The sequence below is a fragment of the Netta rufina genome (assembly GCF_964035555.1).
Source record: "Netta rufina genome assembly, chromosome: 23".
In the NCBI taxonomy this organism is placed as follows: Eukaryota; Metazoa; Chordata; class Aves; order Anseriformes; family Anatidae; genus Netta; species Netta rufina.
In genome coordinates this window covers 496,542-520,175 of record NC_140147.1, presented here as the reverse complement: position 1 = coordinate 520,175, position 23,634 = coordinate 496,542, and the positions used below count along the sequence as shown (strand labels likewise).

The 23,634-nt window shown below is 40.8% G+C and overlaps 1 protein-coding gene across 1 annotated transcript; it reads right to left on the bottom strand.

Moving 5' to 3' along the window:
- Positions 1 to 47: 47 nt before the first annotated feature.
- On the bottom strand, positions 48 to 22,972 carry MYOM3 (myomesin 3; the record flags this gene model as incomplete). Its single annotated transcript, XM_084300578.1, has 36 exons — positions 48 to 344; positions 1,407 to 1,462; positions 1,553 to 1,575; positions 1,701 to 1,737; positions 2,358 to 2,521; positions 3,340 to 3,445; positions 3,641 to 3,679; positions 4,006 to 4,093; positions 4,708 to 4,818; positions 5,107 to 5,174; positions 5,860 to 5,919; positions 7,078 to 7,222; positions 8,857 to 8,993; positions 9,125 to 9,169; positions 9,667 to 9,776; positions 10,127 to 10,283; positions 10,501 to 10,615; positions 10,692 to 10,870; positions 11,364 to 11,490; positions 11,666 to 11,853; positions 12,531 to 12,652; positions 13,292 to 13,466; positions 14,342 to 14,525; positions 15,398 to 15,525; positions 15,854 to 15,907; positions 16,239 to 16,438; positions 16,531 to 16,672; positions 16,968 to 17,129; positions 18,165 to 18,305; positions 18,507 to 18,551; positions 19,737 to 19,825; positions 20,469 to 20,564; positions 21,368 to 21,525; positions 21,769 to 21,928; positions 22,630 to 22,704; positions 22,866 to 22,972. 36 exons carry the CDS (start codon positions 22,970 to 22,972, stop codon positions 48 to 50), a joined length of 4,290 nt encoding a protein of 1,429 aa, XP_084156704.1.
- Between the last annotated feature and the right edge of the window lie 662 nt (positions 22,973 to 23,634).

Genomic DNA, 23,634 nt, shown 5'->3' with positions numbered 1-23,634 from the left:
AAAGGAGTCAAATTTCTTTTAATTTCAATGAGATATAGTTGCCTAATTCATTTAGGCTTTCTCATTACAGTTTCCACCTGGGTCTTTTCATCTGTTCCTACTGGTATCTCTCCATGCTTATAGACACTGATAGTAACCTGCCCTGTTTCAGAACCATATTTGTTCTTGACATAGATGCTGTATTTTCCTGTGTCTTCATTGCAGACTTTCTCTATGGTAATTGTGACAACTGTCCCCTTCACATCCATTTTGTAACGATCTTTAAAGATGATAACCTTCTCATTTTTGAACCAAGTGATTTCTGGGTAAGGATCTCCAGATACACAGCAAGTTAAACACAGGGTCTGTTGTAAAACAGAGAGATTACAAACATGTAATTGAGCAAAGAAATTCATTGTTGTGAGATTAAGAAAAATAAAAATCAAGATCAGGAGAAGTCCACCAGGGCTGCTTATTGACTGTATTGTGCATTATGGGTTATATTATATGATGTGTTCGTCAAATAGCACACGTACTTTTATCTCAGGTCTTTGTTTTATAAACTGAGAGTGATGACTCCTGAAAGATAACTATTATTTAAAAATGTTTATTTTTAAAGTTGTTACTTTGCAATTGCATTTAATTGGCTGTCTAGTTTGTGGCTATAAGAAATGGTGGTCCTTAATTAAATTTTATTGCTGTTCTGTGCAGCTTCTATGGAACTAGAAAATTCTTATGATAGTGACTTTCACAACCTTGGTAATAAAGTGTCAGAAATGACCTGAGGCGTTTTAAGCACTTGGCAAATTCTTCTAGGTTTTTAGTAGGTGAGATTCCAGGACTGTCCATTTCCTTTTCCTGATATCTTCCAGTATAATCAGGATTAACCTAAGTTCACGGGGCCTGACTAATATTTGTGCTGCTGTCTTTTTACAACTTTCTTACACCATGAAGTGGCACTTAAATAGACACATGGTGAATTTGCAATTACTTTACAGACTTGTTACTTATTTTGCCTGTGTAGTAGTAAAGGGGAATGTGACCCAGAAATGTAGGTATCAAGTTTATATAATGGGAAAAACCAGGTTCAGCACTTAACCCCTGGTCTAGTTGTATTTCATGGGAAGACAACAGAAAGGATCTAACTGGGAATCAGACCTAGAAAGCATCTGTTACACCTGTGACATGACAGAAGATTCTGTGCCAGGGAAAGCACCTGTAAGTGCAGAAGCACGTGCACATTCGGAAGCACATCAACAACAAATGGGACTGACACAGGTGGCACAGAGGGTACCACTTTGCTCCTTCAGCAGTAGTTCTGGAAAGCTCCTGGAACCGCACAGGAGGGAGACGGCAGGAGCCTTCTCCCAGCAGTCCTTCTCGTGTCTGTGCAAGGCCCAGTTACACGGACAGTTACTCAATATTACCTTGTCCTCCATGATGGTGGCAACATCTGGCAGACCTTGAACAACTCTGGCACGACCTGGGAATAAGCAAATACGACCTTTTAGTTTTACTTATCAGTGTATCACTTGGCTGTGTTTGGCAGAAGGAAGGAAATTCATTTACTTACACTTTTCTGCTACTGCTGCTTCTCTGAAAATGAAGAGAGAGAGATAAAATTATAGCGGTTTTATTTATTCGGCCTTGTATTCTCAGTATAGAATATGACACCTGAAATAGATTAGTTTGGCTGTGAAAATAGTTAGGCAGAAACTTACTTTAGCCTTCTGTGCTCAGCCAGGGCATCTTCAAAGGCTGCAAGGAAAGAAATGTTTTTAGGGAAAGTTGCTGTTTATTTCTTTTGACAGTAGGTTTAATGTAATGCATTGGGTTTGGAAATGCAGGTATTTGTGTGCACAGCTACATCTAATTAACTATGACTTATACATTATACATGCCTTAAGGAAGTAAGAATGTACTTATAAAGTACTGAAATAAGTGGAGCCTGATATTCCCTTTCCTCAGAAGGAAAAGAATCCTTTGGACTGTTTGGAAAAGCCTTTGTAAACCTGAAGCAATGTTCTCTTTTCCAGGGTGCTGCTTGTAAGCTCTGGCAGCCTCGGGGGAATCCCACATGTCCCGGGAGCAGCTGTCCTCCCACTCATCCTTCCCCCAGCAGCTCCTTATGCTCTGGCAGCAAGGTGCCCTAAAGACTTGGGTCCCTTCTGCTGCTCCATTCTCCTCTCCTCAGGTTTCCTTTGACTTTTATGGGCAGTTCATTGTCTTTCTGAACCCAGTTTCGTAGCATGTTGTCATGGAACCAAACCTCCAGCTCAAACACGAGAGAGAGGAATTGCTGCCAATGGTTTGAAGGAATCCTGGAGAGCAGCTCAGGTAGATCTGATTCCCGTGGCCGTGCTGTTGACTCAGTTTACCTTGCCCAGACAAGTCCGTTGACAGCTTGTGAGTGTCATTCCCATCAAATAACTCCAGGACGTATTTTCCCTTATCTGCATCTGTGGGGTTCAGGATGTGAAGCCAGATCTGATTCATCGTGCTCCCAGCTTTCAGTCTGTCACGACTTTCCACTTGCTTCTCCCTAAGCAAACAAATTATATAATTTCAATACTATTTAGCAGAGCTGCATAAATTAGAGTGATAACTTTCTGTTAGTCCTAAACCACTTAGAACAAGAAGGTGGGAGTCAGGACCTCACTGCGCATTTCATGGAGAGTTACGGACTCACTCACTTGAAAATCTCACTGGGCATCTATCTCTGTGTTTGGGCAGTTTGCCAAAGCTCTACAAACCCTACAATAGACCTCCTGATTCTTATGGACGAGATTAAATAGGATGTAGGCATCACATACGTTTAGCCCTTAAACATCATACAAGGAGGCCAATTTTTAATATGTCTGTAGGAGATGTGTAATAAAAAGGCATTTCTCTATTTGACCAAGATGTTATGAGGCTAAATTAGCTCATGTTTGGAAAGAATGTTGTAACGTTTGGGAATATTTGTTTCTCACAGTGGGGTAATACGGTTTATGGAAGTGTAAGATAGTAGACATAAAGGACTTGGGAAAAAATGACAGATTCCTTTCCTGTTTGTAACCAAGGTGGCTGTAACTGAGCGGTACCTTAAATTATTATTCTAGTAAAGATGACCACTTGTAAATATTTATGCAATGCTAAGATAAAAATAGCACGACTTGTTTATTTTGGAATTCCCAGACATGATTCAGATTTCAGAGAGAGTTGTGGTTTTCAGTCTTTACCCTGATAAATCTCCCATTGCCTTAGAAAATAAGGATTCAGGCCTAAGATGCTTAATTTTTATGATAAAAAAGCAACATTTTTATGATGTACAAGCAACAGTACCCCCACAAGCCTTGCAAATGTCTTTTGGGGACTTACTTGTGATACCAGGTTGTTTTCATGTAGTCTGTGTAGTACTTCACATCCGTGTAGATTTTGATGCCTTCTTCAGTAGGCTGAATTTTCAGAGGTGAAGCAGAAAGAGCTGATAGTATAATTGAAAAACTGAAATTGAGGAGGACATCCAAGAATATCCATGTAATTTTACATGCTATGCAAACAAAATCCCAAGCAACATATTAACATTTCTCTCTGGAGAATGTGGCTAGCTGAACGTTCAACTTGCCCAAATTTTCCCCCTGCTGTAATTACTGGACCAGCTGAGGAGAAAGGGACGTACCGCTGATCCTGCACAGCTCCTTCAGGAGGTCTTCAAAGGCTGCAAAGACATAACGATATTTAACTAACCATGCACTACTTAGCAGATCACATCTGATCTACTAACTTAATTTCATTATGTTTAGAATATATCAGTTATTCTTTGTCTTCTTCTGTTGCAAAGCTTACTGGGTATGGGGGTTTTGTCACCAGTTTGTTTATTTTTAGATGCTGTATTTTTTACTGTATTTAGATGCTCCTATCTTCCTTAGCACTCAACATCTGCAGTTGAAGACGTGGTAGCAAGTTATGAAATTTGTTTTTAGATCCAAAATGAATCCAGGCAGGTGTGTATGTGTAATATTGCCGTATACAAGGTTCTCTTACATCCTTTTGTGAGATCAAGTTGGGTGTAGTCTTCTCCTCGGTTATCTGAAACAAGTGCTTTGTACTGGCCCTCATCTGCTTTGGTTATCTGTCAAATACGTATGTACATAGATAATAATAAAACAGGACAAAACAACAACAAAAAAGGACAATGGAATCTTCACATATTATTGAAATAAGGCAGGACTTCGAAAAGGCAGAGAGCTGAGATTTTCGTCTTCCCTGGATTGAGGCTGGACTGATCAGAAAGGATGGCAAAAGAAGAAAGTGGGATTCAAGTTAGCCATGCAGAGATCTGCACCACCACGCTGCCTTTCCTCAGCTGTAGTCCCCTGAGGCAGAGTTGAGACTACAGCGGGCATTAGCTCAGCGTGTCTGGCCTTCTCTGCAGGTTAAGCCTTAAATTTCATTCAGTCATTTCAGTAATGAGCACAGTAACTTTTTTTTTTTTTTTTTCTTTGACTAAAGTTTGTCTCCAGAATGGGCAACAAATCTTGCTCAGAAAACCTGCAGAGCCCACACTTAAACTTTTCACAGCCACTCACTGCTAAAAACATCTAATTCAGCTGGCTATAGCATTAATTCTTCTTTCATTTAGTGGGCACTACCCAAAACACAAATTGAACGTTACGTGTAAGATAACCCTATGTTTGCACGTTGACGTGACTGCCAGTGCTGCTGAGTTGCTTTTATGTTTTTCACCTTTTTAACACAAAGAGTTCCTATCCCAGTCTGTGGATCAAACACGCCGCCTGTTCGTGCCTTCTTATTGAAGAACCACTGGAAGCTGGTGTCCTTTCTCAGGTTCGTTGCCTGTTTAAAGTCAAGGTTTAGAAGTCAGGTTCTTAAGTGTATTTTGTTTCTGAATGCCAACATGCCCTGATGCAAAACATCACTTGCATTACAGGATTGGTGTAAGAATTCTGGAAACTTCCTTCTTTATTGAAAATTCTGTCCAAGATATACTATCTCTTACCCTTCATTGGTCTGAAAATAACCATTTAAAGGAGCATTGTTTGTTCCCATCCCTTAAATTTCGCACTTAAAATTTAATGCTAAAGGAATTCAGGCTGTGCAGTTGCATCACAGAGATGTACGTACCTTGCAGGTAAGGAGTACTTCACAGCTCTCGGTAACCTTCCATCTCAAATTCTCTATAAAATACGGGCCTATAAAAGAAAATAAGTGTTTTTTTGCTGTACAGTTCCACAGCTCCTAATTAGCTACAGAAATGCCCCCATCTAGTGGCGAATCCCAGCAGTGGTGCTCGTTGGGAGAGTTTCATGCTTTTTAGTTTTGCATACACCAGGCACCAGTTTACAGCACACAATTTTTGCTGCTCTTGTAATGTCCTAAGGCAACAGATCTTATGTTTATTGAGGAATCATACCTTAAAGTGATGTTAGTGTTGATGCCTAGGATGCCTTTACTGCATGACAGCTTTGCATGCAGTGTGGGATATGAGAGAGATTTTTTGAGTGAAGTGCAACAGAGTAGACAAGTTGTATACTTTCTAATTTTTCTTCCTGAATATTCCTGTAGGGGTAAACTGAGGGAAAAGTTGCTTTATACACAGCTTAAACTTATACTGTGCATCTCTGAAGACAGGCGGCTGTGCCCCTGGCCCTCTCTGGTACGGCAGCTGCTGGTGGATACTTGTATCCCAGTTGGAAGGGGATGATCATCTTTCCAACTGTAATATTTTTTTTTTTCTCTGAAACTGTTTTATAAGCTTTTTTATCCATGAATGTAAGATGGGGGATAAAGTGAAAGTGGGACACATGATCTTTTTAAACATGCCTAGAGAACCTTGTTTACTTCTCTGGTAAGTCATTACCCTTCAGCTTATCTTACCCTGCTTTTTCTTCCATTCTCTCCGTTTTGCATCAGCCTCCTCTGCGACTTTAGCAAAACCTGTAAGAACAGTAATTGTCAAAGTCAACAAAAGCACCTGTTTCTTAGTATAACACTAGAGATTTCTGGTTGCAAAGGGTGCTATCATAAGAGCTCTGATAGATGTTTGTACGGTGTCCTAGTACCGGTTACCTCTGGCCTCACAGAACCTTGAGAAGATCAGTACCATCCTTTTCTTGATTGTACTGGTTGCCGAGTCTGTGATATTTATCATCATGAACAGAAGCGTCTTTGGAGACCTGAGCATTATGCATTTAGGAAATGAAATAGGACTTTTGACCATACAAAAATATAGGCTAGAAACCCTGAAATTAAAATGTTTTAAAAGTAGGAAACACAAAGGAAGGCAGAGAGCATAAAATTTACCTCACTTTTAAACAACTGTATGCAACTTGAGGTTTCTCTACTTCTTTCATCATCACTAAAGAAAAATGTGCACTTACAGAGCACAAGTCAAGCTCATTTTCTATTCTGAACTTAACGTGTGCTGGATCACCCCATGAGAGCCTGGTTGTAAGGTTGCTTGAAATCATCAAATTGTTTGCAAGAACTGAAGATGGAGATAGAGAGTGTATGGGGAAGAATTTGAATGCTAATCTTGTTGCTTCCTGTTTTTAATTTATTGAAGAGTCTCTCTGTACTAGCACGTACAAGGACCCTGCATGTTTCATGTTTATCTTTCTTTGTTGCTTGGACTTGCCTTCATTACAATCGACACTAGTTTCTTTATTGCATTTGGTTTGATGCAACTGACCAGCTGTTAAATACGCTGAATTTTCAACCTGATCCTGTCCTGAAATAAATAGGTACGTATCATAATACTTGCCATACAGTTTGCTGCCAAGATACAGGCAGTTTGACATAGCAAGATAATAATGTAAGACATTTGGAAACAATAACTAAACTAGATTCACTAGATGTTTTACTTTAGCAGATCATTTTTATCATCAGGGACCCTATTTGTAAGACCAAAAGCTTCAATTTATGTTAAAGAGAAGAGAAATACAGATTATTTCTTACACAATTGACTTTAAATGTATGCTAAAATTTGTTCTCCGCATTCCCAGTGTGCCAGTATAGCTGTCAGAAATACTTTAGTGCCTCGAAAAATTTCCACTCAGCATGGCAGTCTATATTTGATACTGAATTTCCACTTACGTTCATCCAAAAGAACTAGGGTGAATTGATTTTTAGCTTTTCCATCTTGCAGCTGGGCTGTGTACATCCCTTTATCATCATCACAGAAATTCTGGATTATCAGTTCTACCAGACCTTTTCCTTTGACAAAGTTTATTTTATGTGTCTGTGTAAAACAAAGCAAATATGATAAATTAAATAGCTTTTCCACAGAGGAGCAGTTCCAAGGCTAGATCCTGGCACATCTTTCACAAGACACTCAGACACCAGAGTCCCATTATGTATGTATCCTCATATATTTCCCTCATCCTACAGGTGTAATGAGGCCACTGCACTCTGGTATTCTGTGTTCTGTGATTCATCTATTCTTTGCTTGTGCACTTAGGCACAGCAGAATTGCATGCAGCAGAGCTTTTCTCCAGGAGGAAGTTTCTGTTAAAACCACACAACACAATGCATTCTTTCTTGTTGCGTATTACAGAGTTTTCACCCTGCCAGGATCTCTATGATTTTTAGTATAATGCAAGTAATCACATATTTGGGCAATTAAAAGTAATATTGCCACCCTCTGACACCGTGCAACCACTACTGAATCTTTTACACACACACCCCGAAACCTGCCAGACACTTACATGTAAATACCTTAAATGTAAATACCATCCTTAGGCCTCACCTCCTTGTTTGCTCTAGGCAAATATTATTGTTACAAAGAGCCTGGCAAACACTTTGTAATCACGCATTACTATGTCAGTTCTCCAGTGTAGAAAAGACAGTTCTTATAATAGGCAAAAGTCTTCAATAAATTCACTACACATTGCTTTAAAAAACCAGCCCTCCTCCCAAAACCAGGAACGATTGCAATAAAAGCTCTGAAAATCTTTGGTGTACTCCTATCCCTTTGTTGTATCTGTGGTGGTTTTTTGTTTTGTTTTGCTTTTTTGTTATCTTGGCATTGCTACACTGCATTTTAACTGACAGGCACGTGATTTATGGTGTTCTTCATTCTCAACTGTTCTCCATTCTGCTCCTGTCATTCCAAATGCTTTTTAAATGTTAAAATATTAACTTGATATGGGAAGACAAGGAAGAGGCTAGAACTCTTTTGAAAAAATATATCAGAAGGTAGGAGTGTATTGTAACATGTGATGCAGTGTTATTTCCAGTTATTTCCAGAGCAATAAATCACTTTCATCTGCTCTTAGAATTCATTATCTGTATGCAGTTCAAAGAGTGAGGGTGGATACCTTGCAGCTTTGCTTGTTAAAATAGAAGAAAAAATATCCTGCCTCATTGTCAGAGATGGTATATTTCTTTACCATCCTCTTAAATGAGTTCAGATCGTTCACTAAGAGGAAGCTCTCAGTCCTGCACAGGTGCATCTAGTATCAGATGAATGGGACATGGCTGGGCTTTGTTGGAAAATCCATGTGTAAAAGGGAAATCTGCTGCAGCACAGTTGACAGAGGCAGCTTCTCATGGTGGGAGGAATGCTGGCTAAGGAGAAGGTGTTCTCTGCATCTTACCACTGAGGTTTCTGCTGGCCGTAGCACTGAGGAGGACTGCCCTGCCTTTAACTGAGCGTCAGTCCTGTGGCTGTGCATGCTACTAAGGCCAGACAGCTTGAGAAGCAGACAGTTGGCTTTCTGCTTATGCACAGTGGGAAATCAAGGCACAGAGCCTCCCAAAAGCACACATCAAAATGTCTGATGGTAATTTAGAAAGTGTGGGATGTGCCCAGTTGGTCAACTTCCCTGTTCAGCAAGGGGAAAGTAAGTCAGAATTAAAAATACCCAAACGTACTGGAGTACTTTTAAGCTCCTTCTCATTGAAGATTAAATGCAGTTCTGCGTTTGGTGACAGCTTTTCAACCTCCAGCCACAGCCGCACTTCTCCTTTCTCCAGAACATCAACATTCCACCCAGATACCAGCTTTATCACTGGAAAACAAAGAGAACCACCAAGGGGAATTCATATATAAACCACAGAACTTGGCTCAGCCAGGATTATGCCAGAGTTCCCCTTTCAGAATCTATCTATATGGTAGTGGCCTCAGCCTGGTTCAACTTACACGGGTTCCTGATTTCATGGCTACGTTTCAGTAACTTGTCCAGGTCTGAAATGCAAAGAATAAGAAATCATTTAGACTAGTACAACTAGGCCAAATCAAAATCATTATATAAATTGGGCTTAATTTGTCAATGAACTTTGTTTATGTCAAGAAGAAGATAATAAGTACAAAACATTCCATAGCAGGGAGGGCCTGAAGTGGTGGTGAAGACAGTTCTTAGTTATGTCCAAACAGAACGTTGGTTCTATCAACTTGAGAAATATTTTAAAGTTTTAAATAACTGTGATAGTGTAGCTGTGTGTGAAATCTGAACTCTAATGGAAAAACGACCTTCCAGGACTATGGTATCTTTTTGTAGGGGACTGGAAAAGAAACTGCCCTTTGGCCTTCAGGGAATGAGAAACATCTTTCTAATGATACCCCTATCATCAAGTGACGTCAGTCACTTACGATTCCTCTAGGAGAAGCTTTCCTCCAAACATCTCCATACTAGAAAATTATGGCACATTAGATTTTGGTGCTTGTTAATTATCAGTTTTTACCTTCTTTTGTTAAAGTGCAGCTGGCAGAGGTATCTTCATCTACATCTGTGACCTCCACTGAATATACCCCCAAGTCCTTTTCTGATGGGTTTGTCAGTATAAGCTTAGATCTTGAAAGTAATAATAGAAAAAATATTTTGTTTAAAATTTATGCTTTTTGTAAAAGAATACAATACATTTGATACATCTGGAACATCACATGTACGTGACACTGAGAAGCAAGGCAAAAGCATGAACAATATAAGAGATGTTATTTCCCTTCTGTGACCTGACCATTTCCCTGCCTGCCCCATTCCATAGACAGCAGAGCTGGGAATCAGGGAGATTTGCAGAAGTTCACCAGTTTACTTGTATATTGGGAGGAGAGGGAAACCTTTGCCCTCACATTTTTCTCTGTGTTTAAGGCATTCTTTATTCCACAGTCCACAATTCATTTTCTCAGTGTGCATAATGTACTCACTTATTGCCCTTCTCTTCAGTCCGAACTCTGTCAGCATCTGGTGGTCCTTCATAGTCCTTTGACCAGATAAATTCAGAAGAGTCATTCTTCTCAGGAGCTTCAAAAGCCATATAAATGAGACCCTCTTCATCAACCCCAAGTTCGATTTCATTTGTGCCTGTATGACAAAAGCAAACAAAGGAAAAAATAACACCACAAAACATCCCTTACCAAAACAGGTAACATCTGGACATCCGGCTTAAAGGCCAGAGAGTGTACAGCTAGAGTAAATTCATTTGGGCAGATTAATTTGCTAATCTTTATTTTGACTCAGGCTTTTTCTTGCTATGGAACATGTAGCTAATATTTAAAATCTCACCACTTCAGTTTCATACCAGGCTTGGTTTTAGCCACCACAGGATCTGAGGGGAGCGAAGGGGGCCCAATTCCAGCCTTGTTCAGTGCTCTTACTCGGAAAATAAAGCATTTCCCTGTCTCTAGATCTGAAACCTGTAGGAACCAGGGACAGGAATTAACATAAGGCTGAATGAGAAGCGACATTTGGATAGTAAGTGCACATACAGACCTTCATGTGGGTGGTGGCTACGGGCTGCTTGTTTATTTGCTTCCATTCCTCTGACCCTTCCTCACACACATCCACGTAGTATCCTGTAACTGGACCTGCACCTGTGTACAGCGGGGCTTGCCAGTGTAGCATCAGGGACGAGTCTCTTACTTCTGTGAACTTCACGTCATAAGGAGGGCCTGTCCGGAGAAGAGTGGGCTGTCAAGCAATAACATTAGAAATGCAAGCAGGCGCACATCGTTTGAGTTTGAGATCAGAAAGCAAAGCTTTTTGTTAAAAAGTGAATAGTGGGCCCACAGGTGGTGCTTTCTATGCTATTCAACCATACAAGTTCTAGAAACATAGGTTCTAGGGGAAAAAAAGCATACATCAGCTGGTTTGATGTTATGTGCTCTGGTGTAATATACAAAGATATTAGGGTATTTGATCCAGATTCTTCATTCTCTGGAAACAATATTATTAAAAATACCTTGATGCTAGACGTGTGTAATGCAGAAATAATATGCTACATCTGAATCAAAAGGTCCCCAGAAGTGTTTGTGTGCATCTGTACACCGGGACCCAGCTGTGTACAGATTTAGTCTTCAGAAGTCCCTCGGAGTCACAGAAGAGTGAGAAGATACCTGGTGTAGCTGGTGATACTCTTCTGCCTGTTCTTTTTGTGAGAGGTACCTGGTTCTGGCATTGTCCATTCCTCACACTTGAACGTGTCGCTGGGTTCAGACACTTCCCCAACACCAGCCATGTTCACTGCACAAGCCCGGAATTCATAGAGGTGCCCTTCCTTGAGGTTGCCAACCTTTGGGTTCAGAAGCACAAAGAGATTATTGGCATGGCCTTGCATGGCAGCACTCTTATGAGGCATGGGGAAAGTTCTGGACTAGAGGAAGTAGAGGAAGAGCAGCTCATCTCGTGTTGGAGCTATGGTTCCCACTACGCATGAGGAAGCTCAGTATTATATCTGAAATTCATACCGTGTAAACTCGTTGGGGAATTGGCTGAATGTTGACTTCATGCCAGTCGAGTTCAGATGTATCGTGCTGGTCTAGGAAGTAGCCCAGAAGCTTTGTTCCTCCTCGGTGCTTCGGGGGCTTCCAGCCGATGGTCATCTCGCTCTTCCCACAGCTCAGCAGCACGAACCCGCGGGGCGCGGACGGCCGGGCTGCACAGTGAAGGGAAGGAGGAAGGACGGTGGTGTTCAGTGCGGGCTTGGGGTCTGGGGACTGGGGAAGGAGGTGTATGCATTGGGTAAAGCAGGGAGAGGAGGAGAGCCCTGTGTGTGCAGAGCAGATGTGACGCTATTTATATTAAGGCCCCTTAATACCACTTTTACAGAGTGAAAGGATTGAGAAGTGAGCGGATTCCTATTCAGAGGCCACAAGAAAAGTCATGGAAATGTTTCAGGGCATTTCTTCCATGTCAATTTATGTTTTGTCTGTTAGGAAAGATGGACACAGTGAGTTGGTATAAAGGTGAAGGCTGAGGGTCAGCTCCTGTCTTAACGTGATGGGTAGGTCTTTATGATTGCTCTGGAGAAATTCACATTGCTGATTTCAAGACACCGGTAAAACTGCACTTAAAACGTTCACTTGTACCAGTACCAAATGAATACTGTAAGCGTTAACACACTCCTTTGTCAAAATGCTAATTAACTTTGCTCACCCCTGACATGTATAATTAGTGACAGAACCAGGGGGGTGCAAAAAAATACATTCCTCTTGCTTTTGTTTCCTTATCTGCTCACTGTTATTACCACTGTGTGTCACAATAGCTATGTATGATAGATACATCTTGGAGGGGGTTATTTTTTGTGTGTATGTGTATGTATATACTATTTACCAATAGCTGGCCTGACAACGATAGGATCCGTCTCTGGTGAGCTTTCGCTTAGTCCAGCCTCGCTGACAGATTTCACACAGAAGACATACTCCTTTCCAGGCTGCAGCCCAGGAACAGTAAATCTAGGAGAGAAAATTACTGTGTTTGTATTTGACTCTTCAGAGTACAGGTAAACAGTCCTCTGAACAGACAGCAATATATTTTAATAAGGCAATGTTCCTTGCAAAGCCATGATTTGCCGTTACAGATTAAAGAGCACTGTGCCACATAAAACGGCTACCGATAAATCGGACAGTAAGTACAGATCAGATACCGAGAGGTGCAATGCTGCTGTCTGGCACTGCCAGTAGAATAAATAGGAATTCTAATGGACCTTTTGGTTGACATGTGGCCCCCACAGTTAGAGAGGTTTTCTGAATCCCCTGTGTGAGTGACACCAACTTACTCTCTGGAAAGCAGGCAGAAAAATGGAATGTGGTTCTGCTGGTCATGCCACAAGGTCTGTCTTCTGCAGACCCAGAGCCTGAAGATGCACACAGACCTTGCTGTCAGTCTGGCTTTGGATGTAAAAGTAAGACTGGGCATTTCAGCATGTGAGCAATACTTCATGCTAAAAGAGGACGTGGTGTTTGCGTGTGTGCATGCCTGTGTGTGCAGAGAAGGAAGTTCTTTTTTTATCTGAAATACGACTCCAGCCATACACAGAGGAATCCGAGCTGGCACCCTGTCTTCTCTCAGTGCAGTATAACAACTGAACTCACTCGTTACATGTCACAGGCTTATTATTGACGGTTTGCCATCCTTCTGTCCCAGTTTCCCGACAATATATGTAGTAGCCAAGAGGCTCCAGACCATCCTTTAACTTATCCCACTGCAAAACAACAGATGTCTTGGTGTCTCTGAAAGCTAAAACCCGAGAAGGTGGTGGCAGAGTAGCTACAAAAGAAAAAAATGAAAACAGAAAAATAGTTTATAGTTTATAAGTAAAAAACTTATAAATTCAAAGGTTCTCATAAGTGAGTTGAGCTGTATTATGTATTCATCTTTTCCAGAGCTTCACTTTCAAATCAGCAAAGTACCATAGACATTGTCCTGGTCTACAGCCTAAGTGTTTATGTTTGGGTTTGTGATTCCTCATACTCATGTACACCTACGTAACCTCTGAATCAGCATGCAAACGAGACTTGTATATTAACTCTCACATGACTCCACTGTGAAACGGGACCTGCTTCACTCTTGACAAAAAGGACAGCATTAATGAATACTAGGGCAGCTTTAATATGAGGATAAATAAAATATAAGAGAAAGAGATAGTCCTCTCTGTGTAATGGAAACATGTGCATGAGTCTTTGCATCTCTCACTGTCATGTTATTCCTGGGAAGGAAACAGAACAAGTCAGCCCTTCAGGGACTGCTCCTTTCTCTGAAGCCCCCAAGACAGGCTCCTTCAGCAAGCACAGCTGTATCGTTCCTTCTGACACGGGCCTGTGCAGCCTCGTTTTTTTGTTTTTTTTTTAGAGTGCTGGAAGCATACTTGGAGTAAACACAGGCTTCAACTGTCCCTTACTTAATTAAATGTAATTCTCCCATCATTGCTTGGTTAGATTTACACTGCACTGACCAACTGCAAAGTAATTAAACAAGCATTTAAGGCATTAAGAGATTTCCTGCTATCAAAGCAACTGCTGTGTAATAATATAACATGAAATTTAAAGGAAGCAGGGTGGGGGCAGGGGGAACCCACACATGAATTTCATAGTACATCTCCTTTTCCATATCATTAGTGTAGTGCACATTAGTGAAATAATTACCCAGTTTGGCTCCAGCAGTTATGGGTTCACTGGGCAGGGATGGCTCACTGATTCCGTACTTGTTAACAGATCGCACGCGGAAGCAATATGATTTTCCCTTAACAAGATCAAAGAGTGCAAATCTTGGGGAATTAACTGGCGTATCCAGATTAACCATTTGCCAGGAGTTGCTGCCCACAATTGACTGTAAAGAAAAAGGTGATGATTTTCAACTTGTGAAAGTTTAAAACCCTTCTGAGGAATAACAAAGTCAATCTTTATAGGAAAGTATTAAAACAACCAACCAACCAACCAACCAACACCAAAATAGAGATGATATACTTCTTGTTGATAAACTCAAACTTTTCTTCCATGGCAACAGAGGGCCCCTTTGCAACAGAAATGGTACAGCAGGTGGGAAATGAATACGTATAGAAGGAAATCAGTAGGAGATACTAATTAATTAGCAAAGGGGTTAGAGGGGAACAGCAAAGTGAACTACTGTGCAGTTCTTCACGGCTTTTCCCCTCCTAGGGGCCCACAGGGCAGGAACAGTCCTGTTACAACTCCGCTACCACTGTATGGTGTAAAACTCACTAATTTATTCTTTGCTAATTATTGCTATGTAAGTTGGTGTCAGAGTCAGGATCACGGCTCTAGTAAGCTGTGGAGCTGGAGAGAGGCCGAGAAAGTTCTGCAGTCCCCTGTGCAGTGAGCAGTGCTGGCGAAGCAGAGGCAGCTTCCCCTTAGAGCAGCCTTTCAGGGCGTCTCACCCCAGTAAGGGACTGACCACATTTCCAGGAGAGCAGGGCAATTCAGCTCCTTTGCCTCCCTTCTACTTTGTGCCAAGGTTTTTAGGAGAAACATGATTATTTTATTTTTTTAAGATGGGAGGAAACCTCTCCCTTAGAAGCGGTGACAAATTATTTTCACTGACTACTGTAAGTATCCACCAGCAGTTATTAACAGCCAATAAATGTCAATAAATATTGGCCTGTGCTATAGGCCATATGAGAAATAAACAGTTCTGTTCAGGAGTAGCAGCAGTTTCCCTTCCATGTGATAATATTTTCTTACCTTTTCCACGTAGTAATTCAGTGGCTCTCTGCCTCTTGGGTCTGGTTCATCCCAGGCCAAAGCCACATAATCTTCTCTGACCTCACTTGCGTGAACATTGGTGGGTGGCAAAGGAACTTTAATGTGTCCTATGGGAAGTCAGAATAGAATATGCTTTAGTTATAATGTAGCAGAAAAGTGTTCTTTTAAAACAGATTATGTTTTCCCACTTTAAAGTAAGATTTTTTTAGTATAGAAGAAGAGACTTTGCTCAGTCAGATAATGACTGGATGAGGGGGAATGGTTTTAAACTAAAAGAGAGGAGATTTAGATTAGACGTTAAAGAGGGTGCTTTCCATTCCTTGTGCGGCTTGCAGTTATGTTTTACCATGTCCTGAGTCATGTTAGTACTGATCTCGTTGCTCTGTAACAGTCATTTCTCTCCGAGACAATGGCTCAGTATAAATGTGAACATACCTTCCAGGTCATCCTTGAAAATTTCTATCTTCCTGCCTTCGTCATATGGAATAACTGGAATATTAAACAGGACAGTGTTATCCAGTAAGAGATACAGAACTGTGTCAAAATGCTTGGAGCTTGTCAGCAAAGACAGATCAGACCGCGTAATTTAATTATATGCATAGTTGTATACATTTCATCACACATTTACTGAAACATCCCAAGAGTGGTTGATCTTTTCTATTTCAGAATAGTACTGAGGTGGGTTCAGCAAACGCACAGCACGGCAGTATGTTGCAATGAGGTTTGTGAGAATGAGGCGAATCTGGACAAACTGCATTCATTTATACCTGCAGCCTCACATTGTACTTGCAGAGCACATGTTCCTGGTTTCAGAACGTACCTGTCACTCTCTTGTCCTTGCTGGGGTCATATGTTGTAACTGGAGCGCTGGTTTTTGAAGGATGACTGATGCCGGCTTTATTGACAGCCTTTACTCGGAACTGGTATGTCTGTCCTTCAGTGAGGCCCAGGACCGGGTATCTGCAGGTTTTCACAGGCCTGTCATTGCACGGGACCCACTCCTCTGACCCGGCAACACACCTGGAAAGGAACACAGCCCGTGGAGTTCCTGCGGGTCTTTGTCCACAACATAACGATGAGCTTTCCTGCTCTGGGATGGCCAACATACAGACCTTTCAATAAAATATCCGAGGATTGGGCTTCCTCCATTATCACTGGGTGCTACCCAAGAAAGAATCAAGCAATCTTTATTTACGTCATGGCATTTCACATTGAGCGGGGATCCAGGTGCACCAGGCGTTTCTGCTGCGGCATCTGTGGAAACAGCAAGTTACGGTGGTCAAGGTTTTTTCTTCTCTGTACTAAAACTTGTCCTCAGTAACTTGATTTTAACTTGATTTACTGAGTGAAAGGGCCTACATCTCAGTAATGCAAGTCATATTTTCTAGAACCTTAATCACAACTCAAAACAGGATTTGGACATTCTATTAATTGTACCCATGCACATAATTGGGACACGTTTTCTTGAGAATGAGGCTGTGAAATCCTTTATGCCAAGGTATTAGGAAAGGAGCTTTTTGTTCCAAGTAGGACAGTATCCTGATAATACCTCTGACAAACACGTAAGTGGTCTGCTCCTTATATCCATCCAGTGAGGGGACGTGGATAGTGTAAAATCCCTCGTCTTCTTTGTGAGCACATGACACTGTCAGAGAAGCTTCCCTGTCTTGGTACTTTAATTTATGACATTCTGAGTTCTGCAGCAACTCACCTGTGAAGCATGAAAAGAAGTAAAGGATCTCCACTTGAACTGGTGGAGTCAGGATCACTGTATTTCCAAATGTGAAAACAGAACCAAAAATAACAACAAAACAGAGCAAGAAAAGGAGTCTGCGAGACAATTCTGCTGCTATGATTGTTGTGCGTCTGAGATACAGTCCTAAACTCTGATCCTACTTGGTGGCTGTCCCTCTGTGTTCTCTTTGTACACAAAACACAGCGCAGAAAGAGTGGACCTTATCCTGAAGAGCTTGTAATGAAAGCAATAAAGAGAAAATAAAATGCAGCTTTAAACAAATTGAGTAAAAGGTGCTCTTCACACCAGGTAACTGGATGCTCTGAGGTTTGCCAAATATTTTACCAGCTCTGCCTGAGAACACATTGCCATGTAGCCTGCAGGATCTTCTGCCTGAGTAGCCCTCAAACCCCAGAAAGCAGGATGGCACATGCTATACATTTTGCATATATTTATCAAATCCGGAATTGCTCAGAAATACAAACTATAGCCAAATTCTCCTCAGATCACTAAAACTCAATAGGTCCTGTTATTTTTGTGGCTGATTATGGTGTAAGTGCTGAAAAGGCAAGAGGCATCTTAATATGTTGCCTCTGCTTTCCAAAACTTAATAACACAAAGAATTACCAGTCTGGCTAAGACGGACGTCCTTGTCTGGCAGCAGAGCAACACAGGATAGTCAGAAGGTGTTTTTTTTCTCCATCTTTTCAGTGACTTAACAGCAAACACTTTGAGCTACCACTGTATAGAACTAGGGCTCTTAAACTATTCTTACAAGCAGAAATAAGTCATTACCTCCAAACCATTGGAGTGCTGTCATCCTTTTACAAGTGAGGAAAGCATGCCAATTAAATAATAGCACCTATAGCTTGAGAAGAGCTGAGAGCAGCTCATGAATTCAGAATTCTAATTCTCTTCTGTAAATATTAGATCACAGCTGTGAAATTAAATGGTATATTGAGATGTGTATATGTATACAAGCTTATATGAGCTTAGCTATTGAATACAAACCATCTCTGAACCAGGCAATGTCTCGCTGATGTTCAAGTAAATCAGAGGAGAAGTAACAGGAGAGGGTGAATGGCTCCTTTTCTCTTGAAAATAAGGGTTTCATTGAAAAGGCAAAATCTGCCTCTCTGGCGATAAGGGATCCTATGAAATTAAAACAAATTTCAGCATGAGCAAGACTTCACAGAGTCTTCTTTCTTGTAGTTTTTTTATTATATTAAGAGTGGTATCTGAGCCTTGCACTTTTCATTTGCAATCAAGCTAATAGGAAAAACTATAGCTCAGAAAAGCCAGCTTGCTTCAGGATATAAGTCAAAGAAATAATAGTAATAGCCATTTACTTACTTCTGTATATTTCTGAATCAAATCCCGACTCTTTACCATAATATTCTATAAGACAAGAAGGAAATACCTTTAGGAAATTTCATGCCAGTGTTTATCTTCCCCTCAGATGTGTACAACGATATCAGCACATTTTAAAATAAAATTATTGAGTCACATTTTTCTGTGTGCATATGCATCTCCAAATGGTATTCAGATGTGATCAAAATACAGCATGCAAAGAGTAAAGATGATAATAAAATAACCCATGACAGAGCCAAGAATATATTACAGCACCACCAACAAATACACTATCTATCTAAACCAAAAAAGACCCCTGGGTTTGCAGTTCATTCAGCCAGACACCTCTCATGGCACAATCTGTGAGGTCTCCAAAGCAAACCTTTTCACCTCCTATTCATGTTACCATTTAAGTTGCTCCCTGGACTCTCAGTCCCACTGGAGGCATTTAGTTGTCTGCAATTCTGTAGGTCTATTTTTTTTTTAAATGACAAAATTTTTATCTATATGTGTTTATATAGAGAGAGGAAGTATGAGCAGCTAAACTATGATCCTTTGAGACTTCATTGCATATTTCTTAAAGCTTTATATAATTTCAATTTTTAAGTAGCGGTGGTTTACATTTTTCACCACATCTGAATTTGGCTTGTGCCAGTCTCCAGTCTATGCCAGTCACTGTATTTGCTCCTGGTGGTTACTGATTTGAGAGAGGGGTACAGTATTCCATGCAGTATTGCACCAAGAGATCCACATGAAAGTCACAGCAAGTGTTAACCAATTTCTTTCTTAATTTTAGAAATGCAAGACACTCCTTCCAATCCTGTTATGTATTGTAGTCATTGAGTATGTTTGGCTGTTTTAGATCAGTCCAGAAAAAAAAACAAGTTTCTAAATTTAGTACAATTTCAGCACAGTAGAAAGACAGCTGTGTCCATATGGAATCTGAAAGATTTTGCCTGAGATCAAAAGTGATGGAGAAAGGGAAGTTGTTTTAAGAGCCATTACATATTGATTGGTGGTTGCTAAAAATTAGTTTATTTAGCTATGCTTTTCCCTCACTAATAAATGAGAGGAATTTTCCTGTCTTATTGACAGAGTTCTCACTTCTTTCTCTGTTTTTCCAGAGTGCTCTTTTTTTTTTTTTTTTTAATTGATTTAACATATAGAATTGAAACTATTTTGAAGAATCTCAAGGATTTGAAAATTTAAAACTAAAAAACATTTTCTACTTACTCCTGACGAGCACTGTAGCAAATGAGTAAGCCTCGCCGTACTGATTCTTAATTTCAACACTGTATTCAGCAGAATCTTCCATGGAGCATCTGAAAAAATATTTCCCCTTCATTTAAGGTTTCAATCATTATTCATACTTTACAGGACACAAGTTAGAAGCAGATGGTTGCTTTTCATCAAGAAAGTGTCTTTCCTTTTGACTGTGGATATTACTTATATATATATATATATATTATTTTTTTTTTAATACACACAAGCAGAAGATTTCACATTATGAGCAAGCAAAAGACCTGTAGAACGCTAAGCTCCAGTGAAGATATGCAGGAATATTTATCACCTATATAGGTCACAGGGTTGTTGAGCTGATGTCATTTTGATTACATTGATCAAGTAATTGGTCAATGTAGCAATTCATATTGGTATGTTTGCTTGTGAAGTGCTCCTAATGCGCAGGGCACTACCCTTAATGACAATGTTTTGGCCATGCCTAAAAAAAAGGAGTAAAAATTAATAAGGCTGTGAGATTTCTGTAAAAAAATTTAAACCTTCTGAACCGTTGATATCACTCACTGATAGCAAAGGCTTAGCTCAAATACAACACACTAAAGTCAAGCAGGGTCAGATGCCAGAAGAATTATCCTCTTTGTTTAGCATACACAGACTGGATGTTTCAGGAGAACAGGTCTTACTCAACTGAAAAAAACACCTCACAAACAAGAGTATATCCATTACCTGCTGATCTGCAGGGTCAACATCCCAAACTTGTTTTTTATCTTGTATTTTCCTGCCGGGGCTAGGCGAAGATCAATAGGGACTCCGTTTTTATACCTAGTTGAACACAAAGGTGACACAAAGGTGCTGAGGAAGGGATGAAGAGACTGGCTGGTAAAATTAACACCTTATTTTAAAATTAGTGACAGTCAAACACGACAGAGGTACAGAGGAGTAGACAAGTGCTTAGGCAGCCTCTTGCAGTTGTCTGCCTGCGAAGTCAGCAGTAATCCAAAGGTTTGCATGCTTCAAAGCTTCCATGGGAGGAATGGTCAATCATTTTAACAAACTGATCAAAGAACGCTCTGCCAATTGTTTTCTGAGGCAATCTTTCATTTATTTCTGTCCTTCTGTTATTAACGGTGAACACTGCCATCAGGCCTGGTACATAACTCTTCCTTTCCTGCATGCTGATAAATAAGCAGGGCTGAGTAAGTAAAAGAGTTGGTTCGGTTTTCACAAATTGTAGGACTGATGGCATCAAAGCCAGAACTTGTGTGGTACCCAAGGTAGCCAAGACTTGCTGGTGTGCGTATGCAGGGTGAATTAGTGCTGGCAGGAGATTCTGGTTTCCGAGCACCAAGGGAAGCAGGGAGATCAATGTGGACATCAGTCCTATCCCAAAGGAGCCCCATAGGACTGCTGACTGTCTTCAGGGCCTACTAAATACCTCACGTCTGTACCAGTCCTAACAGTCAAACTGAAGAAGGGACCTAAACTGAAAGTATTTTCTGTGATCCTTAAGCTCTCCCTTCCTCCTTTCTGTGAGGACCCAGATGTTGCTCCTCCAGCTGCCCCTGAAATATACACACTTCGTCAACCACGCGGGCAGGATGAGTTGTTGGTATCAGCGGACATACCAGGTAACCTGTGGGGGTGGCGAAGCCAGGACTGTGCACGCCAGTGTCACTTCCATCCTATCCCACACAGCGTGTACCCGGAGGGGGATCCAGAACATAGGAGGGCGCTCAGAACGCAGCTCGATGTAGTCCTTCTCCATCTGTGCCTTCTCTACAGCCTGTGACAAAGATAGACTAAATAAAGGCAATGGAAAGGGATTATTTCCAATTACACAAACACTTTTACACAAGGAACGTGTACAATAACGCTTCAGGGGCAGGAGTATAAGGCCTTGTCCTTATTGCTGATGGTATAGAGGTTGTCCCAACACCTGTTTAGGATCTTCTCCAGAATGCTACTTCGTGTTGGCAATTACAACCCTGTTGGCATTTCTGCTACCAATAGAGACATCTTTTCTGACCTTCCTCCGAAGGGCCTTCCGGTCAGCTCTCACACGCAGCAGCCTGCAGTTCCTAATAACCTCCTTTTCCAGCTTTTCCATCTCATTTCCAAACCGAACCCTCTTTTGCCCCCTCTGCTCAAGCTCTAGGATGGCAGCTTCTCTTCTTAGCTTGTGATCTCTGCAAGAGTATATTAAAAGCCAACAAATTTTAGGATAATGCCTTATATTTATTTTTGCATTGTTTTATAGTACATAGTTTTGTTTAAATCTAAACAAGTATTAAGGACAGAAACATCGTTTTTTATTTACAATGGGGTATGATGACAAGCAATAATGTGTCATAAAAGCGAACAGTGCTACCAAAAGAGATAATAGTATAATAACTCAAGAAGGGAATCTGCTATTTGACCACTTTTAATCCCATATGGGTAATTGGCAGAGGGATTAGAGAAGAGGGGTGTTGCTCACTACGTAGGTTGTTCAGCCCTCACAGAAGGATGGACAGCAGGATCGCTGCCAAGATTTTCTGGAAAGAGGGGTGAGTTCCTCTGTTACCATTAATATTAATACATATACAGATATTAATACAGATACAGATATTAATCTGACTCTGTATCTTCAATTTATTCCTATGAAATATAGTTTCTCTTAAGCCCTGGCTTATGAGGGCTCATCATCACAGGTACCAAGGCAATGTAATTTAGTTTCCTGCATTTTTGTAGAGGTTTGTTTGTTTGTTTGTTTGTTTGTTTGTTTTTAAGGGAAGAACTCTTGATTGAACCTGGTCTTTTTGATTCCAATGAAATGAGCTGGAACCTGTAACCCCTATACAAAGGTGATACAATGCTTGTATTTGAGTTATAATGATTTCTGACTTACTGTGGTATCTCAGAGGTCAGTGCAAGGGCAGCTGCTATGGATAACTCTGAAAGGCTGAACTTCTCTTCTTCCTCACTTCCAGAGGCAGACACACATAAAAAGAATCCAGACAAATGTCCATAATTTCATAAATTCAAAATTCAACAAATCTGTGAGTGTTTGGTACTGAGTGTAATGCTGTAGAAAGTCCTGTCTGGACAGGATTTGCTCAAACTATCCCTGTCTGTGTGGCTTACCTGGTTTTGAACCTTTTCTTTCTAGTTGTGGAGGTCATTTGCAAGCTCTGTTTCCTTTCCTCCTTTTGCTCCTCCTCTCTGTGGTGGAAAAAGGTTCGACTTCCCATGCTGGAAATGAACTTTCTTGCTGGAATAGAGTAAAACAGAAAGTGGCTTTCAAAGCTTAACAGTATTGCTTTCAGTTACCGTTAAATCCTTGCTTTGCTTTGATGTTCAAGGACCATGAAAGAAAGTTCATGTAATACTACCTTCTGGCATTTGAACTATGAAAGAAGTTTGTTTTGTGATGGTTCAGTGAAAAATGGAATCAGATGATCAAATTAATAAGTCTTTATAGGCAGCTGAGGTTGTAACAGAACAGAAGGCAGGCAACATTTTATGGGCAGATTTGTTTTCCAAAGGCTGATGCTCTAAAGCTGCTGGATCTTCCAGGGTGTTCCATTAGATCAGACCCCCAATATAGCATGCAGGCAAATGAGGAGCATCATGAGAAGGGAGATCAGAGGGACACAGAAGATCAGGGATAAAATAAGATATGGGACATTAGATAGTGAGATACAGAGGAAAAGTTTAGAAAATAAGCAGATTTTCAGTCTAGAAACTACTACAGGGGTATCTGATGCCAGATAGCCTGTGACCTGACATCCAGATTGCAGTTGCACCATGTTCTGACCTTGCCTGGATGTGCCAGGGGTTGGATAAGGCAGCACTGCTGCATCACAGGCTGCTGTGTGGGAATTGCTTGGTGTCTGTGACAACTGGAAAATTC